The 18,725-nt window shown below is 39.9% G+C and overlaps 1 protein-coding gene across 12 annotated transcripts in view; it reads left to right on the top strand.

The window, feature by feature from the left end:
- The window catches only part of prom1b (prominin 1 b), a 28,598-nt gene that overhangs the window by 7,558 nt on the left and 2,315 nt on the right, over positions 1 to 18,725 (top strand). For 3 of the 12 annotated variants that reach the window (XR_015129867.1, XR_015129868.1, XM_086295336.1), the window contains exons 2-26: positions 5,497 to 5,558; positions 6,352 to 6,378; positions 6,475 to 6,680; positions 8,959 to 9,079; positions 9,176 to 9,239; positions 9,339 to 9,428; positions 9,766 to 9,789; positions 10,016 to 10,233; positions 10,326 to 10,400; positions 10,500 to 10,563; positions 10,749 to 10,757; positions 10,873 to 11,032; positions 11,270 to 11,422; positions 11,800 to 11,923; positions 12,043 to 12,146; positions 12,279 to 12,363; positions 12,456 to 12,602; positions 12,960 to 13,031; positions 13,663 to 13,755; positions 14,443 to 14,460; positions 14,653 to 14,706; positions 14,820 to 14,900; positions 15,631 to 15,699; positions 15,927 to 16,016; positions 17,891 to 18,006. Coding sequence is in view for 8 of the 12 variants with exons in the window: in XM_086295336.1 (XP_086151462.1) it covers positions 5,497 to 5,558; positions 6,352 to 6,378; positions 6,475 to 6,680; positions 8,959 to 9,079; positions 9,176 to 9,239; positions 9,339 to 9,428; positions 9,766 to 9,789; positions 10,016 to 10,233; positions 10,326 to 10,400; positions 10,500 to 10,563; positions 10,749 to 10,757; positions 10,873 to 11,032; positions 11,270 to 11,422; positions 11,800 to 11,923; positions 12,043 to 12,146; positions 12,279 to 12,363; positions 12,456 to 12,602; positions 12,960 to 13,031; positions 13,663 to 13,755; positions 14,443 to 14,460; positions 14,653 to 14,706; positions 14,820 to 14,900; positions 15,631 to 15,699; positions 15,927 to 16,016; positions 17,891 to 18,006 (2,326 nt within the window). In the remaining 4 variants the exon portion in view is untranslated. The other 9 variants (XR_015129865.1, XR_015129866.1, XM_086295331.1 and 6 more) reach the window with 8 other exon arrangements.

An 18,725-nucleotide genomic window follows, 5' to 3' on the forward strand; every position in this document is an offset into this window, starting at 1 on the left:
AAAAGCATAAAAAGACATGGCACATAATCCTCTTAGTAGTTTTGCTGTAGCAAACAGTTGGCTCTGACTTCCTTTAGTGTCTCATGCTGACATGAAGTACAGCGCTTAATGGATTGTGTAACACTCATCATTTATTGAAAGTAACAAAAGTTCTCTGTTTTTGGAAGATCTTATATCACGATAGCAACACCTTTTCCACTGCAACCCAGGCACCGATGCACTTATATGCAGTAAATGAGCGCTTTTGAATTTCAGGGACTCAAAAGGAAAAGAAATTGAATCAAGTCAGCGTCTGTCTATATGTTAGCTCTTGGTAGCTGCTAATATTGGGAGCAGCTGTTCCTAAAGTGGGGGTTGGTCAGGATGAAGGAGTTGGATAATAAATCTTGGGGGAAAAGACAAGAAAACATGGTTGGGACTGATTACATTTCTTATTGCAGATTTCCACTATAGTCGTCTTATTCACCAAGCAAAAGTATATAATACTAACAAGCGCTTGACGAGCTTGGATTGCTTTAGATGGCTAAATTTAAAAACCCTCTGATCAAAAATAAAAAACTTTCATACATAATGGTGAACGTGAGTCTATTATTTTGTTAACTGCAACACAAAGGCAAACAGTTATGAATAGAAACTGACTAATATAGTCGTTAAGTGTATGATTCATGCATGCAAATGTCTCCTAAAAGCATCAGAGGTGGTGGTTGGGTTGCATAAGATTTTGCCCACATCTTCCAGTAATCTCTCAGAGCAGGTCAGTGTAGAGGATTGTGTTTACCTACATTTACAGATTACAGTAAGATGGTTGTAAATTCTGATTTGTAGATCAGATTAGCTAACTAGAGGGTTTATTTTTAGATTTTTATTTTTATTATAATTTATTTCTGATCTTACCTGTGTCTTTCTTGCAGTTCTGATGCACAACTGCCTTTATAGTGTAAGAAAAACACTCAGGCCAGGCTGGGATTTATTGAAATGTCTTTAATTAAAAACAAAATATTCACTAACTACACTAAAACCAATCAAAAGCTTCTCTCACAAGACACTAAAAGCAAGAAAATGGTAATTTTTCTATTTATATTTGCTCATTTAAAAAAAAAAAAGAGTTGTTTTCCTCGGGGACTACTGAGGTTGTATGAGATCATGTTGGGCAGTGGTCTGTTCATCCTTTTAGGTATAAGTCTGATGCTTGTTTATCCCTTCTCTTCCTTTCATTTCCCGTAGGTAGCTCCTATACTGGGTCACTGAACTAAGCTGTGTAAGCTTAACTGCCCTCAGTGGCTAATGCTAACTAAGTAGCTGAGCAACAGCAGGTGGCACTGACCCTACTGTGAGGTGCTCATATGCTGCATCTGCAGAGTTAACCAGTAAAGATGTCTTCACACTTTGTGACAGGCCGGTCAGTGTTAGCAGCATTTTCACAGAGATTAGAGAAACAGAAATGCGAGTCCCCTCCCACCACGAGCAGAAACACAGTATTGGGTACTGAGAGGATTATCTGTGTGGTTACAAAAGAAAAGCACACATCACTGTTACTTTTGTTTGACTGAGCAGAAATGTTCAGGAAGTCTGAAAATGCAAGAAGAAAAAGACAGTTTGTTGCCAGTCAACAAAAATAAATGCATAAAAAATTAATTTAAACACAAAAAAACAAAATGTTCTGTTCAGTCATCTGGAAGATCTGTTCCTTTGTTTTGATAGTACGCAATACAAGATCTAGGATAAGGTAGCTAATTGATTTGTTGATTCATAATTAACTCTGTCAAAAATTTCTAGCACGAAATGTAAAACATTCTCTGATTTGGATGGATTTGCTGCTTTTTTGTGTGTGTGTGTAATTCTCCATGTAATTTAAAGAAACCACCTCAGACTCACAAAAGTAATTTTCTGACATGTGATCAATTAAATCTGCTATGAAAACAGACATTACTGCACACTTTCCACGGGAAAGAAAGAGAAATGAAATGTTTGGTAAGCTCGGTACAAACAGAAGATTAAAAACCATGTAGACACTGTGAAGTGCACTTTATCACCTCACCTGATGATCAGCAGGTGTGCAAGCAGAAGCTTGAACCAGAATCTGTGTGTGTGTGTGTGTGCACGCGTGCGTGCGTGTGTGTGTGTGTGTGTGTGCACGCGCGTGCGTGTGTGTGTGTGTGTGTGTGCACGCGCGTGCGTGTGTGTGTGAGGGACATCTATTTGCTAAACTGGTCTCCATCTGCTTGTTGTGTGCAGTGGCACATGACACGGTACTAATCTGAGAAGCTCTGCTGTGAGATAATATTAAGTTAAAAGACAGAAAAAAAGGGAAAAGGCTGGATATTTTTCTTTTTGGGAAAATAAACAACTTTGCCAACATTATGTTGACCTTATTATAGTTTTCTTTAAAAAATGCTTTTTGTTAACTAAAATAAAAACTTGATTTTTCTGGTAAAAATAGCAAACAGTGTTGTGCACTAACAACTTGGGGTGCAACGATACACAAAATTCACGGTTCGGTTCGGTTCGATACTTTGGTGTCACGGTTCGATATTTTTTCGATACAAAAAAATGTTCATGCATTTTTAATTTGTCATTTATTAAAATTATAAATATATATTTTAACTCAAAAGTACAGTTTTTAAATTTAACCCTAACCCTTGTGCGTGTTTTTTATTTTGACAGCGAATGCGCACCTGCGGACCACTTATGTGCAGCCCTGGTTATTTAGCTCATCATATTGCAGCCACAGAAATTCTTTTGTCCATGAAACCATGAAGCTGCACTTTCTTTTTGCCTTATAGTCTGATTTGTCATAACTTCTCCGTTTTGTGGTAAGCTTTTCTTTGGCTGTCACTTCTTCACCCTGACCTGTCTTATTTGGCTCAGCAGAACTGAAATGCTTTTACACACGCACTCACATAAGCTCAGCGATTCTCTGCGCGATCAACTTCTCACATGTTTAAGCTGCGGGAGATTTCACTTGTCATGTTTGCATAGTAAGCTAACGATTAATAAGACGATGTCAGAGGAATTGGTGCACAAATTATCATCACTCACAGATCAGTGCTGTCGCTCTCTATACACAGTTCGCACGATTGCAAAGTGAAAGCAAAAAAACAAGCGCAAATTCAAACGCGACTTCAATATGTCACATATTGACAGTGGCTCACCGATGCCAATGACATAATTACCCAGCTACATTTCTGAAAGAATGCAAAAGCATTGACATATATTTTTCCTACAATAGCCCGACGGGCAGGGCAGAGATAGATTTTGGTAGCCCGACTGAAAAAAAATCGCTAGCCCCGGGACGTCGGGCTAGCGATATTGCGAGCCCTGTATCTGATTGAGGAATCACTCATCTTTGGAAAAGAGAGTTTATTACAGAGAAATGTCTCTTTCCAAAATAAAAGCTATACTATCCGCTTCTTCTGGGCTATATTCTCAGCAGCATAAGGAGAATCACGTGCTAACAGCTGTCTAAATGACTCGGCTAAAGTTAGTAGCATGCTTGCTTTTTTTTGTCTGCTTCCACTTGTCTTTGCACTAGGATGATGTCGGCGTAAATGTGCAGTCATATTCGTTGTGTTCCCACTAGTGCTTTCAGGTTAATCTCGTTGAAATGACCTTAACGCCACAACACGGCAAATCTCCGTTAACGAGCTACCGCCGATCGCTCCGTGCATGGGGCTAGACGGCCAACACGTTAACGAGCTAACTGCGCTAACACACTAGTTCACACCAATGTAATTGAGCATTGCATGGCACATCCAACATACTGTTTTACTTTAGTCCATGACTCGCTTACCTTCAGGGTCATACGTCACATGAAAACCAAAATAATTCCAAACGCCAGATCTGAATGAGAGCGGGGGAGGTCCATGTTAAAAGGAGAGCTTAACTTCTGTCTTGCTAGCTTGCCCTGCGCTCTTCCTTCTGACTATGCTGTCTGTGTTGAGCCCTCAGTGGATCTGCGCTGGACAGTGCAGCCTAGGCGGAGTAGTCGAACACAGATTCACTGAGCGCTCAACACAGACAGCATCGTCAGAAGGAAAGTTGATAAAATAAATTACAAATGTTGTATTGTTCGATACATATGCGTACCGAACCGAAAGCACTGTATCGAACGGTTCAATATCGATACGAATATCGTTGCACCCCTACTAACAACAAAGTAAAAGTAGTGGAAATGCTCTCACTTTTAGTTTCAGCCCACCCGGCACAAGGACTGATTTTTAGTCCGATTGTTTTTAATCACTTAATGAGTCTTCACCCAAATTATGCTCAAGATCGTATTTTTGTTGTTTCCTAGGAGCTTTTCACCATTTTCACAAGAACCACTCCTCCTCCTAGAGTACTGGTCAGATTTTAGTGAAACAAGATATGACTGTTTACAGGACTCCTTCACTTCTCAGTAGATTTTAATTCTCATTAGTTTGTGCAATACTTGAAAAACATAACTTTCCTTCTGTACTTCACATTAGGGTTGCCTGGGAGTTGTACTGGATCATGAGCTACTATGTGATTGAAATGTATCAGCACATGCCGAACAAGGCCCAGATGCAAATGTCTACCGAGATTTGAGATCTCTAGACGACTGAGAGTCAGCTGCTTTCATAAAGTGTTGTTTTGTTTTCTGTTGTACTCTGTATGTCTAATAGGTTGCCCATGACAATCACCTGTCATATTAGAATAATTAAAGACTAAACCCTACACTGAAAAGAATACAAACTAAACCCACTCCGGAGACTGTCTGGAAACAAAAACTTTAAACAGAAATAAAAACTAATAAGAAAAATGCAAAACTTTAATAAAGCCGTTTGAGTGTTTGAGTTAAATAATGTGTGTAAACGACATTTGTATCTTTTTGAAGTGAGACCCGAAAAAAGAAATTGTGAACTACTGATTTAATGTGAGAAATCTGGCAAACAAACGCTGTGAAGTCATTTAATTGTACAACTTCAAATAACCTCTGCTGAGTTGTCAAATACAGTATTTTGATGTGAGTGTGTTGGAACGCTTGGATGTGATTGTATCTATACGTGGCACAGATATCCTGCTTTTAATGCTGTCAAATAGGCATACATGTAATATGTATGTGTGAGCTTGTGTCCATAGAAGCATATCGTAATCATCTTTTACATGCTGAGTAACACTGCTGTGAGTCACACTGCAGGTAGGCTTAGCGCTGGCTGACCTATATACAGTAAACACAGACAGCTGGACTGAACTGAAGTCACTGGTGACAAACTACACAATTCAAACAGCTCCCGTTAAAACACTGAAACACGGTCTCAGTGCCGTCCTCTCCTCGGAAATTAAAAAACGATCCCACGTAATCCGCGTTGTCTGCTTGTGAGCACATAAATGGATTCTTTTTTACCCTCTCCAACTTTGCTTGTCATCACGTACCTGCCTGTAAATCACTGAAACACAGCATCTACTCTGTGCGGCAGTTTTTCTGTATGTAAGCACTCGTCTGTATGTGTGTGTTCTTTTTTTTTTTTTTTGCAGATCTCATTGTCAAAGTCATTCAGCAAAACATGGGTGGAATCAAAATAGAGGAATGGAGAAAGGTATGTTAAGTGTTAAAATTACTAGCAAATGGTAATGAACTGGTTCTTTTATAGTGCTTTTCTATTCTACTTGAATACTGAGAGCACTTTGTAAAACATGCCTCATTCTTACAAGCACTTGCTTTTTACACTGAAGTGCTTTATAACTTTCCCATGATGAATGGATCACGGTTCAGTATCTTGCCCAAGGATGCTGAGGTATGCAGACAAGAGCAGCCTGGGATCCAACCACCAACCTTCCAATTAACAGATGACCTTCTCTACCTCCCGAGCTGTAGCCACCCCAATTACCCTCCACAGAACCCCCACATGCTCTTCTGATACAGTAACATATTTTGAATGGACGTTAGACCATTGGGTTTCTAAATTGTGTACTTGCAGGTTTTTGCAATTGTATTGGGGGCACACTGCTCACAAATTACTAGTAGATGACACGTCACTGTGAAGTATAATTTAAATTTAATTTATTTAATTTAAATCTTTAAAAGAAGCACTATCTAATTTTATACTTACACAAAACAATTGAGCAGTGTATGAAAAAAACATGTTTTGTGTCTCACTTTAAAGTTTATTAGTTTTATGTGTTTGGATAATTTTAATGAAATTAAAATATCACTTCACAGCAGGAACCACAAAGTGACTGTGTCACATCATGAAAAACTTTATTCATTTAGAAATGAGGATTCTCCTTTTTTTAATCCCTCTGTTGTCACATTGACCTGGTTTGCATGTCTTCTTTTTGTTCATGCTTGTGTGATTTCTGCACACCTCCACATCTGGTTTGGTGCTCCAGCCAGAAAACGTCGTCTTGTTGCTGCAGGTAAACTCCTCTCAACACAGCTTTCACTGCATATCTCTGTCAAAAGTAAAGGGCAGAGAGCAGATTGATAACTGGGTGAATGCTCTCCTCCCGCAGTGGATCCAGTACGAGTCCGGATTTCTCATATGTGCAACCTTCGGCGTCGTGTTTGTGGTCCTTATCCCCGTCATAGCTATGTGCTTCTGCATGTGTCGATGCTGTGATAACTGTGGAGGGGAGATGCATCAGAGACAGAGGAAAAATGCAGACTGTCACAGAGGTTTCTATACCGCCTCGCTGGTTGCTACAACCATCTTCATCATGTGAGTCGTCATTCCTCTTCTTCACAGTTTTTATCATTATCAGTCTGCTATACTCCAAAATGAGGATGATTTTAATGACACTGGTTCTCCTCTACTTTGATTTCTGTATTGCGAAGTACCTGTAAGATTTCACCTTCTGCGGTGATTTGTTATTTTTGCATATTTGTCACACATCCACACTTCAGATCATCAAAGACATTTTGATGATTAAAAATGATCACAGTAACCAGAATAAACACAAAATGCAGATTTTAAATGATTCTTTCAATTTTTAAGGGAAAAGGCTATCCAAACCTACCTGGCCCTATGCAAAAAAATCATTGCCCCTTTTCTAAATCATGAATTAACTCCAATGAATCACATTGGAGTATAATTTCATTAGTCATTTCCAGCTATGATTATTGCCAGACCTGCTGAATCATGAAATCATTTAAACACTTGTTTAAAGCACCTGTTTTTGATACAACTGTGTAAACATTAGAAAATTTAAATTTTATTGTTGTAATTTTAATATGTTTGTCAGAAACGGGTCTCTTTTGTAAATGAGACATTGATTCTCAAGGGGACTACCTGCATAAATAGAGGTTAAATAGAAATAAACAGAATCTGCCTGACAAAGTGAAGTAGACTAAAAAATCTGAAAAAGCAACACATCATACCACGATCTAAAGAAACTCAAAAACAGCTGAAAAACAAAGTCATTGACATATGTCAGTCAATAAACAGATGGAAACTGCATCTACAAGCCTGATTGCTCATTACTGCTTTTGTTATCTGTTGAAGTTCAGGGTCTGGTTGCTGGGCTGAGGTCAGCATTCAGTCAGCTTTATAGCATCACTCTGGGTTCTTGGCTAGCTTAGCATTAGCATGCTGTGTGTGCAGGTGCTTGCAAGGAGCCGAAGTTGTGTTGGCAGCATAATGCGTTTTTTTTCTGACCTGGATGCAGTTTCCACTTTACCATCGTGCTCTTGTCCTTTTGTGTAGTAAAACTAAATGTAATGACTATATCCAGGCTGTAGACCGTACCACTATCTTCCATCTCCGGCACACAAACTGAAATTAGCTGATTGAACTGCTGCAGAAACCGGTAAATGGTATTGATAGGCAAACAGATTAACAATTCCAAAGAATTTGACTACTGGGAAACGGTTCTTGTACAGAACTGGTTCTCGATTCCCATCCCTGCCAGCAAGCTCACCTCTGAATGGCTCAAAAATCATATAAGAGGCCATTCATGCTTGAAAACCCTCAGATGTGACCAAATCAAAACAATTAAATAAAGAAGGGTGGGCCAAATTCCTCCACAGTGATGTGAAAGACCCATTGCCATTTATCACAAACACTTGATTGCAGCTCTTGCTGCCAAAGGTGCCACAACCAGTTATTAGGCTTAGGGGTCAAATTACATGGTGCCAGGTAGGTTTGGATAGCTTTCTTCACTGCATATGAACCCAAAACGTTACACAAGTTATCTGTTTTCTCAAATAGATTACAACCTACAAGCTAAAAGACTATCAGGTGTCATGCCAGACTATTCGTTAAAATTAGTTACGACTTAAAATATGAACAAAAATGCTCCTGAAAGCAGTCTGACCAAAAAGTTAACAACCCTTGTAATAATGAACAGATCTCAGCAGGTCAATGTTGGCGCCACATATTTACACGTATAATTTTTCACATATGTAAAAATGCTTTCCTTTATGTGGGGTAAAAAAAAATGTCCAATAACTTTATTTGCTCATATGCAGAGAGCATGCGGAGTACCTGCTGTGTGGAAGAGGCAAGCCCACTGAAATTTGATTTAAATGTGGAGGACAGTTATGTGTTACCGATATTACTTGGCTGACCATGAGAGGCCTCGCCATCTGAATGAGTCCTTTCACAGCACAAATGTGAATGCTCACATCCAAAGAACAATATAACCAGTTGGTTGCTTTTGTTGATTTGTTTTTTTACTGTTTCTACATTGTTTTTGTTTGTTACAGAAAGTCTAAAATATCACTACTGTAAAACTAATAAGGTGTTTTTGCAGTGAATCACAGTGAATTCTAACCACATAATCCTAATGCTTAGCTTCACTTTGCATGTTTAGCTTGTACACTCAGCCGTACAGTTTTTCTTACATCACTAACTGTGGAGGGCAGAGTTGAATCTTCAGTGAGCAAGAATTAAAACTCATAATGCAGGAGTCCCCGTTATGTAGCTGTGCTGCTCTCTGCTGTTAAAGTGTGGTCACTGCACTGCTCTTCTCCTAATTGATCCTGCATGTGTTTTTCAGTGTGGGTGTTCTCATTGCTCTCGCCGCAAACCACAACATCAGCTCACAGGTCAAAAGCACTCGGCGGCTCATTAACACCAACATGAGAGACCTGAAGACGTTCGCTAACAACACGCCTGCAGTATGTCCTCACGATAACCCGTTTATTTTTGAAAAAACAAAAGCCAATAATATAATATAACTAATATCTATTAATACTGTGTGTCTCCTGCTGCAGCAAGTCGATTACCTGACAGCCCAGTACACCACAGCCAAGAACAAAGTCCTGTCAGACCTCGACAGTAAGCTCGACCCTGCATGTTTGCACACAGTGTTTGTCTGATATCTCTCACTTTACATAACTGTGCTGAACTTTCTGACCTTTCTGTGCTTCCTCACAGACATTGGCCCTTTGCTGGGGGGTAGGATCCACATTCAGCTGGAGAAATCAGTGATTCCTTCGCTGGACACCGCCCTGCGTATGGCAGGAGGTAACGTCTCTGTATAAACCTCCCGTTGAGATTACACAACTCGGACTCACAAACCAGTGTGCAAGTTCTTAAACAAAACTCAGTTGTTCTTTTTAAAAGATGTACTGTAATACACATAAAATTTTAAATTTTGTAGCAAATTTAAGTTTCTAATAAAATCAGGAGTTTTTTAAGTAGTTGCTATGGTTACAGCTAATGCCATTTAAATGCCACAACTTCTCTTGTGGGTTTAATACTAAAGACAGTCTTTAAGGAAAAGTACTCACCATTTAATTTTCATTTCTTTTTCTTTCTTTTTTCCCCTCTATGATTCTCTCACATTTTCTTTTGTCTAAAGCAAAAGTTGAGAGTGCCATCAAAGGTAAAGTGAGCTGAGTGGGACTCAGTGGTGCAGTGTTTGTAGCTGTGTCTGCAAAAGTGTTAGAAGCAGATGGTGATTCTGAACCTTTGTGTTAAGTTGGAAACTGTTTTTTGTTATAGTTTTCCTCTGTGGGTTGTGCCTCTGTGGTCGGTGTAAAAAAGCCCAGCATGCTGTTGTCTCAAGAAAAAGTAGTTTCACTGTGTGTCATATTGCTTGTTGTTTGTAGCCATGCGGGAGACCAAAGAGGCCCTGGAGAACGTCAGCTCGTCCTTGGAGGTGCTGCAGGACGGGGTGGGGAAGCTTCAGGCCAGCCTGTCAGGAGAGCGCGCCTCTCTGTCCAACACCCTGTCCGACCCCGCCTGCACGAACGGAGCTGTGTCACATACCTGTAACACCATCCGCTCCACACTGTCCCAGCTGGGAATCAATGCTGACTTCTCCAAGGTGATAAGAAGCAATATGCCATCTAATACTGGAACATTTTAACCGTGAGAAATATCTCCAGGTTTACTCTGCTTCTTTTTCCTGTCTGTCAGATCCCAGATGTTAATCATGCCTTGGCCAATGTCAATACTGTCCTGAAAACAGATCTCAGCAACATTGTACAAAAGGTTAGTGGCCATCTCTCACTCAGCATCATCATCTTGTCCATGCTAAAACTTTTTGTCTCACCTGTCATCTTTCTTTTCTCTTATTCTGTTCATCTACAGGGTTACGCATCCTTTAACGACACGCCAAGACTGGTTAAAGAGCAAACAAAAAACATTGTTGCAGGTACACGTGTGTGTGTGTGTGTGCGTGCGTGCGTGCGCGTGCGTGCGTGCGTGCGTGCGTGCGTGCGTGCGTGTGTGTGTGTGTGAGCTAGAGCTCTGTTTTGTAAATGAGATAAGAGTGAGTATAAAGTGTTTCATGTTCTTCTTTCATCTCTGTCTGCATACTTGTGGATGATGAAACTGCAGCTCTGCCTCGTAAGTTTTTCTCTTCTGTGTCAGACACATTATCCCTTTTTCACTTCACCTTAAAACCCCCAGCCTTCCAGTTTATTTCTGTCTGACTTATTTATTGTTACAATTGTGTTTGTAGGAGTAAAGGGGATGCTGGATAAGATCGGTGCAGAGATCACCGGCTTCTCCAAGATGTTCCCCGTGGAAGCTTCTCTGGCAAATTTCACCATTTTCCTAAATGAAAGACACAAAGCTATTGAGTCCTATTACCCCCAAATCGATCAGATGGATTTTTACAGGTTTGTGTGTTTCTCTTTAAAAATCTATTAAGAAAATGTGAGGATGTTAAAACGTCATAGATAGAAACAAGGCTGTTAAGGTTCAGCTCTAGTTATAACACACGGTCCTTCTCACTGCTTTTAAAAAATAAATAAATAAAAAGAACCAAACTAGTTGAACAGCTTGTGAGAAATAATCTCACTCTAGGTTACAATGAATTAGGTTAAAGTGGGTAAACCTCTCTGTCTAACCTTCAGGTGGATCGCCTGCGTGGCGGTGCTCTGCATGGTCGTCTTGGTGATGGCCTTTAACATCCTCGGCCTGCTGTGTGGTAACTGTGGCTACGACAAGCAAGCTAGCCCGACCACCCGCGGCTGCCTGTCGAACACTGGGGGAAACCTGCTGATGGCGTAGGTTTCCATCACAACACTCACTCACCTGAAGGCATCACTCAGGGATCTTTTTTTCAGGGTGGAGTTCAAACTGTAAAAGTGGCTGTGATCCATTTAGCTTACAGTCATATAACAAAGGAAGCATTATAAGCACTGAGTACAGGTTTACTTTACAAAAAATGAAGACTCACAATAGTGTTCTTCAAATAAGATTAAATTTAACAGTAAATGCATGAAATAATTATAGAAAGGTCTCAAGTTCAGAGAGTTTCTTCACATTAATACTGGTTTTATCAAAAGTGGACTCTTACGGGATTATCTCTTGTGATATATGGTGGGAAATAACAGCAAAAATATTATTTTTGTCTCTCAGAGTCTGTTTTTTACTCTTGCAGTGGTGTTGGCTTCTCGTTTATCTTTGCCTGGGTGCTGATGGTCATCGTTACCACCCTGTTTGTTGTCGGGGGCAATGTGGAAAAGCTGATATGTGAATCTCTGGCTAACAGACAACTGTTTAAGGTGTTAACTCTCTTTTGTCTTTTATTTTTATTCTGCTGGAGATTTTATTATTTTCACCTTTTATCTGAGCCGTAAAATGGCCAACACTGCTTTCTTAAACTGTGTGTGTGTGTCTGTAGATCATTGATACGCCGTTCCTGGTCCATCCTGAAAAGAGGAACTTCCTTCCTGGGATGCTTTTCCAGAATCCAAATATTGATTTAACTCTAGGCGGCATGTACAGGTAACATTTAAGTTATCACGAAAAAGTAATGAATCCATTTTTCTAGTTGTTTTTGTAAGAAACTCATTACCTGTAGTTAAGCAGAAAACATCACAGCACTGTGTTTGTGATGATCATGGTTTTGTCTCACAGGGAGTGCTATGACAACAACGGTCTGTATCACGCTCTGCAGCTGGAGACCATGTTCAACATTAACTCCTTCCTCAACAGAACAGTGGTAAGAGCTATGTTACTGTATGTCACCATTACAGGTGCATTGATGGCAGAAGGTGAATGGTAGTTTGACTCTACACATGTGTTTCACAACAGTACAACAGGGACCTGGCCAAAGTGTTTGATAGTGTGCAGGTGGACCTGCAGGGCATCACGCTGCTGGAGCAGGCTGGCAGAGACAACCTCATCAACTTTGCCAACTCTGGAATTGGACAGATTGACTTTCAGGTTTATCTCACTGAGGTGAGCTGTGTGCATCTGTGGTTGTGTTTATGTTGAATGGCACGATGCACACCGTTTACTTCCTTTATATCCTGTGCACAAAAAGCCCTTCACTCCGCTTACATGCGCATACACTCAGTAAAAATTATTTCCATTATTCTGCTAATTTTATTTTTCTTGTTTAATGTAAAATATTTTGAATGCAATCATAACATCTTCCAGTTTTGTTAATATGCATAAATAAAATGCATTTAATTTGAAACAGTGATTATGCAACTTTAAAAGCTATCCCTAATAAAAATACCCCCACCCCCAAACAAACCTTAACTAAAACCTTTTATACTAACCATCTTTCATGTGTAAATTCCTGGTTTTTAGGTAAATAAAGGAGTCACTCTAATAGATCTGCTGTCCTTCTGTAGCGACCTGGAGGGTCAGGCTGACCAGCTGGTGAGTCATTAATGTCTGCACATGTGTTGTAGATCAGCATCAACATATTGTATGCATGCACGGTTACAGCCTTTTGTAGAGCAGTGGCAGTCAGAGGTCCCACTATTGCTCTCTTGTGGATGCAAAACGGGTGAAAAACTATTAGCCACGATGTCACAGTTGGTTAAAATTATGAACACTTGAGCTGCTGAATTAGTCAGGTTCTCACCACAGACCTAAAGTGAATCTTCACATCTGTCTAAATGATCTGATTAAAAGTGGATTTTTTAATTTCATCTTCATGAAGGATGGCACATCTCTGGCAGTACTTGACTTAATACTTGACAGCAGGAATGTCATATATACGTGTTAGACCGGCAATTCTAAACATATAGTCAGACACCCATGTTGAAGGAACTTAGGGTTCATGTTCACGTTGCACACATTTATGCCACGTGTTCGGGTTCTGGAGCTTGTTACACAGGGAGATGTTTGCATGTGCCCTTGTAGTGAAACTTATAATAAAACAATGACAAAATATTTGTTTTTAGTTACGTTAAAGACTCAAAATCTATTCTACATTTTCATGGGAACCTAAACAATATACATCTGTAATAACATATTGTATCCTTAAAACTGTGTTTGTTTACAGCCACGTGGTGCTCTGGAGAACGCACTGAGAGGCCATGCCAGCAGCATTAGATTCATTCACCGAGAACAGGTGGTGCCACTGGAGCAAGCAATGGTAATCAACTAACCACAGCACAAATACAAACAGCACTATTAACAGTTCAACACTTATTTCTCATAGCTTATTTTATATATTCAGCTACCAAGACGATGAAGATCACCTGTTTATTTTTCTTTAGCAGTGTCCTAGATGAACAGAGGATTTTGAATTGAGGCTTTTTTATTTCAGGCATCACAACAAAAAACGTAAATTTTTTACCCATTTTTGGGTAAAATGAAAATCATTTTGACCCCATTAATGAAACAAACTGTCAGTGGTTGAGCCAAATGCTGTTTCTGTTACTAAAACAGATACCTACAGGGTTGAGGAGGTGAGGATAATAGTATTTGAGTTAGTATGAAGCAGTGACTCTCATGTAAAAAACAACAGCACGTATTTCAGCAGCGTCTCACCCCACATAGAAGGAGAACCTGTGAGTTGGCCTAGCACAGGAAAGCTGGTGGCAAGTGGCCCAGGGAGGATTTGCACATCTGCACATACTGAATGAGGCAAACATGTAGCATTACACCTAAGCTTTTTTCTTTTTTTTTTACCATTATTTAATAGGGAAATAGTGGTAATTACGTAATCTTAATGAACAGAGAATGTCTTCAGGGACAAAACACATCTACATGGTCTGTTTTTTGCTCTGTTCCTCAGTGTTCCTTCTTTTTGTTCTTTTCTTTCATAATGTGGTGACAGAAATATGTCAGAGCACGGGTAAGCTGCTGTCGATGTGCAGCACTGTGACAGTGATTTATTTTCTTTTTTTGTGTGTGTTGTCTTAGCAACGTCCTTCATGTTGTGACAGCGGTGGCGTGATGTGATGGATGTGTATCTGTAAATAAGGAGGGAGTTGTGCGTGTGTCTGTTTCACCGTGTGACTGCTTGTGCTTTAATCTTCTCACACAGAGTACGCTGCACCAGAGTGTCAAACAGCTACAGAAGACATCCAACGACCTGCCAGTAAATACGAAAACTATTGTTATAGACCACAGATAGCAGTGTAAACAATTATTTCCTTAGCAACCTATACACGTTTCGTGAACTAATTTCTTTTGCTTTTATTTCTCTCTGAGGTCAAAGTAACAAATGTCCTGAGTGCCATTGATGCAGCAGAGTACCTCATCGCTCATAATGCCTCCCACGTGGTGAAGCAGGTACATCGATCAAGGCTTCAACATAACATGGTGACATGGAGCATCAAAAGATAAATGTTGAACACACAGCAAAAAGCTCTTTAATCATGCCACAACAGGCTGCAAACTTCCCATGATGCACTGGGCATTTGTGCTCCACTCCTGTCTTCTCTCAGGGGTTTTTACACCAACACTCACATCATTAAATTGTCCCAAAGTGTGCGTTTTGTCTTTGTGTCCTTATGGTCTCCTTTTTCTCTCTTTTCTTTCCCCTCATCCCCCTCTCTGATTCTGCTGGAGATTTCTTCCTGTTAAAAGGGAGTTTTTACTTCCCACTGTTGCCAAATGCTTGCTCATAGAGGGGTTGTATGATTGTTGCAATATTCCCTCTATTATTGTAGGGTCTTTGCTTTATAATCGTAAGGGCTCTGAGGCGACTGGTGTTGTGATTTTGTTCTCTGGTAGCAAATGTGTTGCCTCAGAATAAAGACGACTTGTTTTTCTGTGGCTTATTAGAGTCCCATTGTAAGCAGACTGATTACATTATTATAAATATTTTTTGTGTTTGCAATCCAAACTTGATTCACTGGCCAAGAACGTCATTATCGTAGTGCTCAAATCAGGTTACATTTTAAAGAAAAGTGTATAAAGAGCTAATCTTGATCCAACAGGGAAATGAACTCCAGAGCTTGAAATCTCAATCGTGATCATAGTGAGTACTCATGAGTGTTTTTCATTTTTTTGGTTGTAGGAAACAAAGGCGTATGTGCAGGGCTTGGTGGGATACTTCAAACAGTACACAGAATGGGTTAAAAACTCTGTGAGTACTCTGCCATTTTCTCTATTGTTTTCTTCAGTGTCTTTGTACAAAATTTGCAGTATAGTAAATCCTTCCTCTGCCTCTTCTGATTATCTGAGTCAGTGTTTAATTTAGTTTTAGTGTTTAAGTTTTAGTATGGGTTAAGAACTGCTGATTTAACTTGAAGTTAATGAATAAATGTGGATTCTGAAGAGAGATCAGCCAGCATGTGTGTTTTTATCCTACAGCTAACTACAGAGGTGGCCCAGTGTAAACCCATCAGCAACATTGTGGACAGTATGGAAATAGTAGGATGCAGCTTCATAATCGACTCACTGGTAAGATGTCATTGTGGTTACCTGTATGTGTGGATGTGTGTTTTCCCAGCTGTTTGCACAGTGCATGTACCTTCATGTACCTGGATGTAAACTAAAAATATATCTGTGGTTTTATGTGAACTGTTTGGGGAGCTCAGAGTTTTAGGAGGAGAACGGTGTGTTGTTCACAAACACTGAGATTAAATAAAGCCTGTTTTGTGTCTGGGCCGGGGATTTACACACACACATGGATTCTTCCGTGTTTTCACTCCTGACCCTGAGGAGTTATAAAGGTTTATGTTTTTATACTTGCTGTATATCAAGCATGCGACTTCCTGAGAGTTTAATGAGCCCAAACAGGCCAAAGACTGTGAGCAATATAAACAGGATTTAAATTTTTGCACTGCCTGCAGCTACTGTACATTTAGATGTGCTTTGTGTGTGCATGTGTGTGTGTGTCTGTGTGCACACATATTTTAGGCTTCTGTTCGTGAAATTCAGCTGCATAAATGTGTGACATTAGCAGTACTACAACAAGTATATTTATTATTAATTCATTGGTCCATGATGTTATTATGTCTTTAAAAGTCACAGTCCTGACATTTCATTCAGTGATGATTACAAATAAAAAGTCCCCTGATTTAAGAGTTGTTGCATATTAACAAGTACCTTAGCTCAAGCATTTGCAATTACTCTTTTAGTCTACTTTAAACTTGTACATCAGTACATTTCTAAGGTAAACATGTTTTTATGGGACTCTCTACAGCCCTAAAAAAATTAAATACACCCTTACTTCTTCAATAGGAATTAAGGTCGTCAGTTGCAGCCAGATGCTGCTACTCACTGTTAATCACTTGATTCGCTGATCCACAGCAAGTCTGAAGATCATTACAAAGGCGGACATTTTGGTAGTTTGTTGGTCTGGATGTTACAGGTGTTGTGTTAACACACATCTGAATATCCAGATGTGTGTTAACACAATGCCGCAATCTCTCAGGAATGGATGTCCCAGCAAACTCACACTCAAGTCAGGCTCAGAAGGACTGAAAGTAATCCAAGAGCTACATCTCAGACTCTAAAGGCCTCAGTTCATGACATTCAGATTAGAAAAAGACTGAGTAAGTGTGACTTCTTTAGGAAGGGTTGCAGGACAAAACCTCTTACCTCTAAAATGATCATGGCAGCACGATGAGGTTTGCAAAGTAACATCTGAACAAACCACAAGACTTCTGGAACAATGTCCTCTGGACACCAGAGACCAAAGTGAAGTATTTAATGCACAGCACCACATTTGATGAAAACCAAACACAGCAGCACAAACAGCTCATAACGGCGGAGGATGGATGATGAATTGGGTTTGTTTTGGAGCCACGGGAACTGGGCATCTTCCACTTCCACTCCATCTGTGTGACAGATAAAGCTGGACTCAAACTTCTCACACAGAGTCCTGTGTTATCGGGCCAAAATTCCCAATAAATTTCATACAGGAAAAGTATCAAGTTATTGATGCTGAAGATGGTTCTACAAGTTATGGACTGAAAGGGTGTACTTAGTTTTTCACAGGACTGTATTGTGTTACAATAATGTTAGAATAATATGAAGCAGGTGGACCATAAATGATAATAATCAATAAAATAGTGGTTTCGTTGTCTTGTTGTTATGTAGAAATATATTATAACCTCCACACAATGTTTCAGTCTCTGCAACTTTTGTCAGGTACAGAGAAACGGGTACAGCCATTGTGCCAAATATGAGTTCTTATTATACCCACATTAATATCAAGATTTGAAATCTTTTTGACAGTGTTTTAGCACTAAGAGTTCAGTGTTTAGTGAAAAGTAACAGCAATGAATGAAATCGCATAAAATGTGATTACTGGTACTTTTATTTTCCAGAACACATTCTGGTTTGGTCTCGGCAGCTGCTGCATCCTGCTCATCCCCAGCATCATCTTCTCTGTCAAACTGGCCAAGTATTACAGAAGGATGGACACAGAGGACGTCTTTGAAGAGTGAGTCCAAACCTTCCTCGTTATCCTCCTGGGTTTTTTTCTGATGTATATCAAAGCCAAATTCATTAATAATTTTCTTTCCTTTTCTCTGTCCATTATTCCTTTTCACGGACACGGATTCTCCTCGTATTTTCTCCTTGTGTTGTATCCGCTCACTCCAGCTCCTCTTACCCATGGCTTGTTGCACTTTAACATCGATAATTCATGCACTTTCTCATCTTCTCCCACACACTTACTCGCTTTTTGGAACGGGACTGTTCAGCTTCGAATCTCTTGAGCTTTTTCACTCTTTCTTCTGAAATCACGAGCTCGGCATTTTAGCTCTTAACATGGACTTTCCCATCACTGCTCGCGCTCTCTTTCTTTCCGATGCGAGCGTCGCTCTCTGTGGATCACTCCATCCCTGTCACTTTCACAGGAGTCTTCCCCTTTTTCATCTGCCCCTCCCCTCGTTCTTCTCTTGCAGTATGGCTAATACAGGTAATCACGGTGAACAGGTGTGTGATATCCATGGAAACCTTGCCATCAGGTACGAGCCGCGTGGAGCTAAATCTGACTTGCATGCTGGAGTGTTAATTGGTGGAGGGATATTTGGAGTCCTGTCAGCGTAAATTTTTATTTACCACATATAGAGATATAAAGAATTCCCTGTGTGTGTGTGTGTGTGTGTGTGTGTGTGTGTGTGTGTGTGTGTGTGTGTGTGTGTGTGTGTGTGTGCA

The sequence above is a fragment of the Aulonocara sp. 'chitande type north' Nkhata Bay genome, linkage group LG6 (assembly GCF_057382095.1).
Source record: "Aulonocara sp. 'chitande type north' Nkhata Bay isolate Kocher_YH1m ecotype deep benthic linkage group LG6, A_spYH_male_GT1.1, whole genome shotgun sequence".
NCBI classification, from domain to species: Eukaryota; Metazoa; Chordata; class Actinopteri; order Cichliformes; family Cichlidae; genus Aulonocara; species Aulonocara sp. 'chitande type north' Nkhata Bay.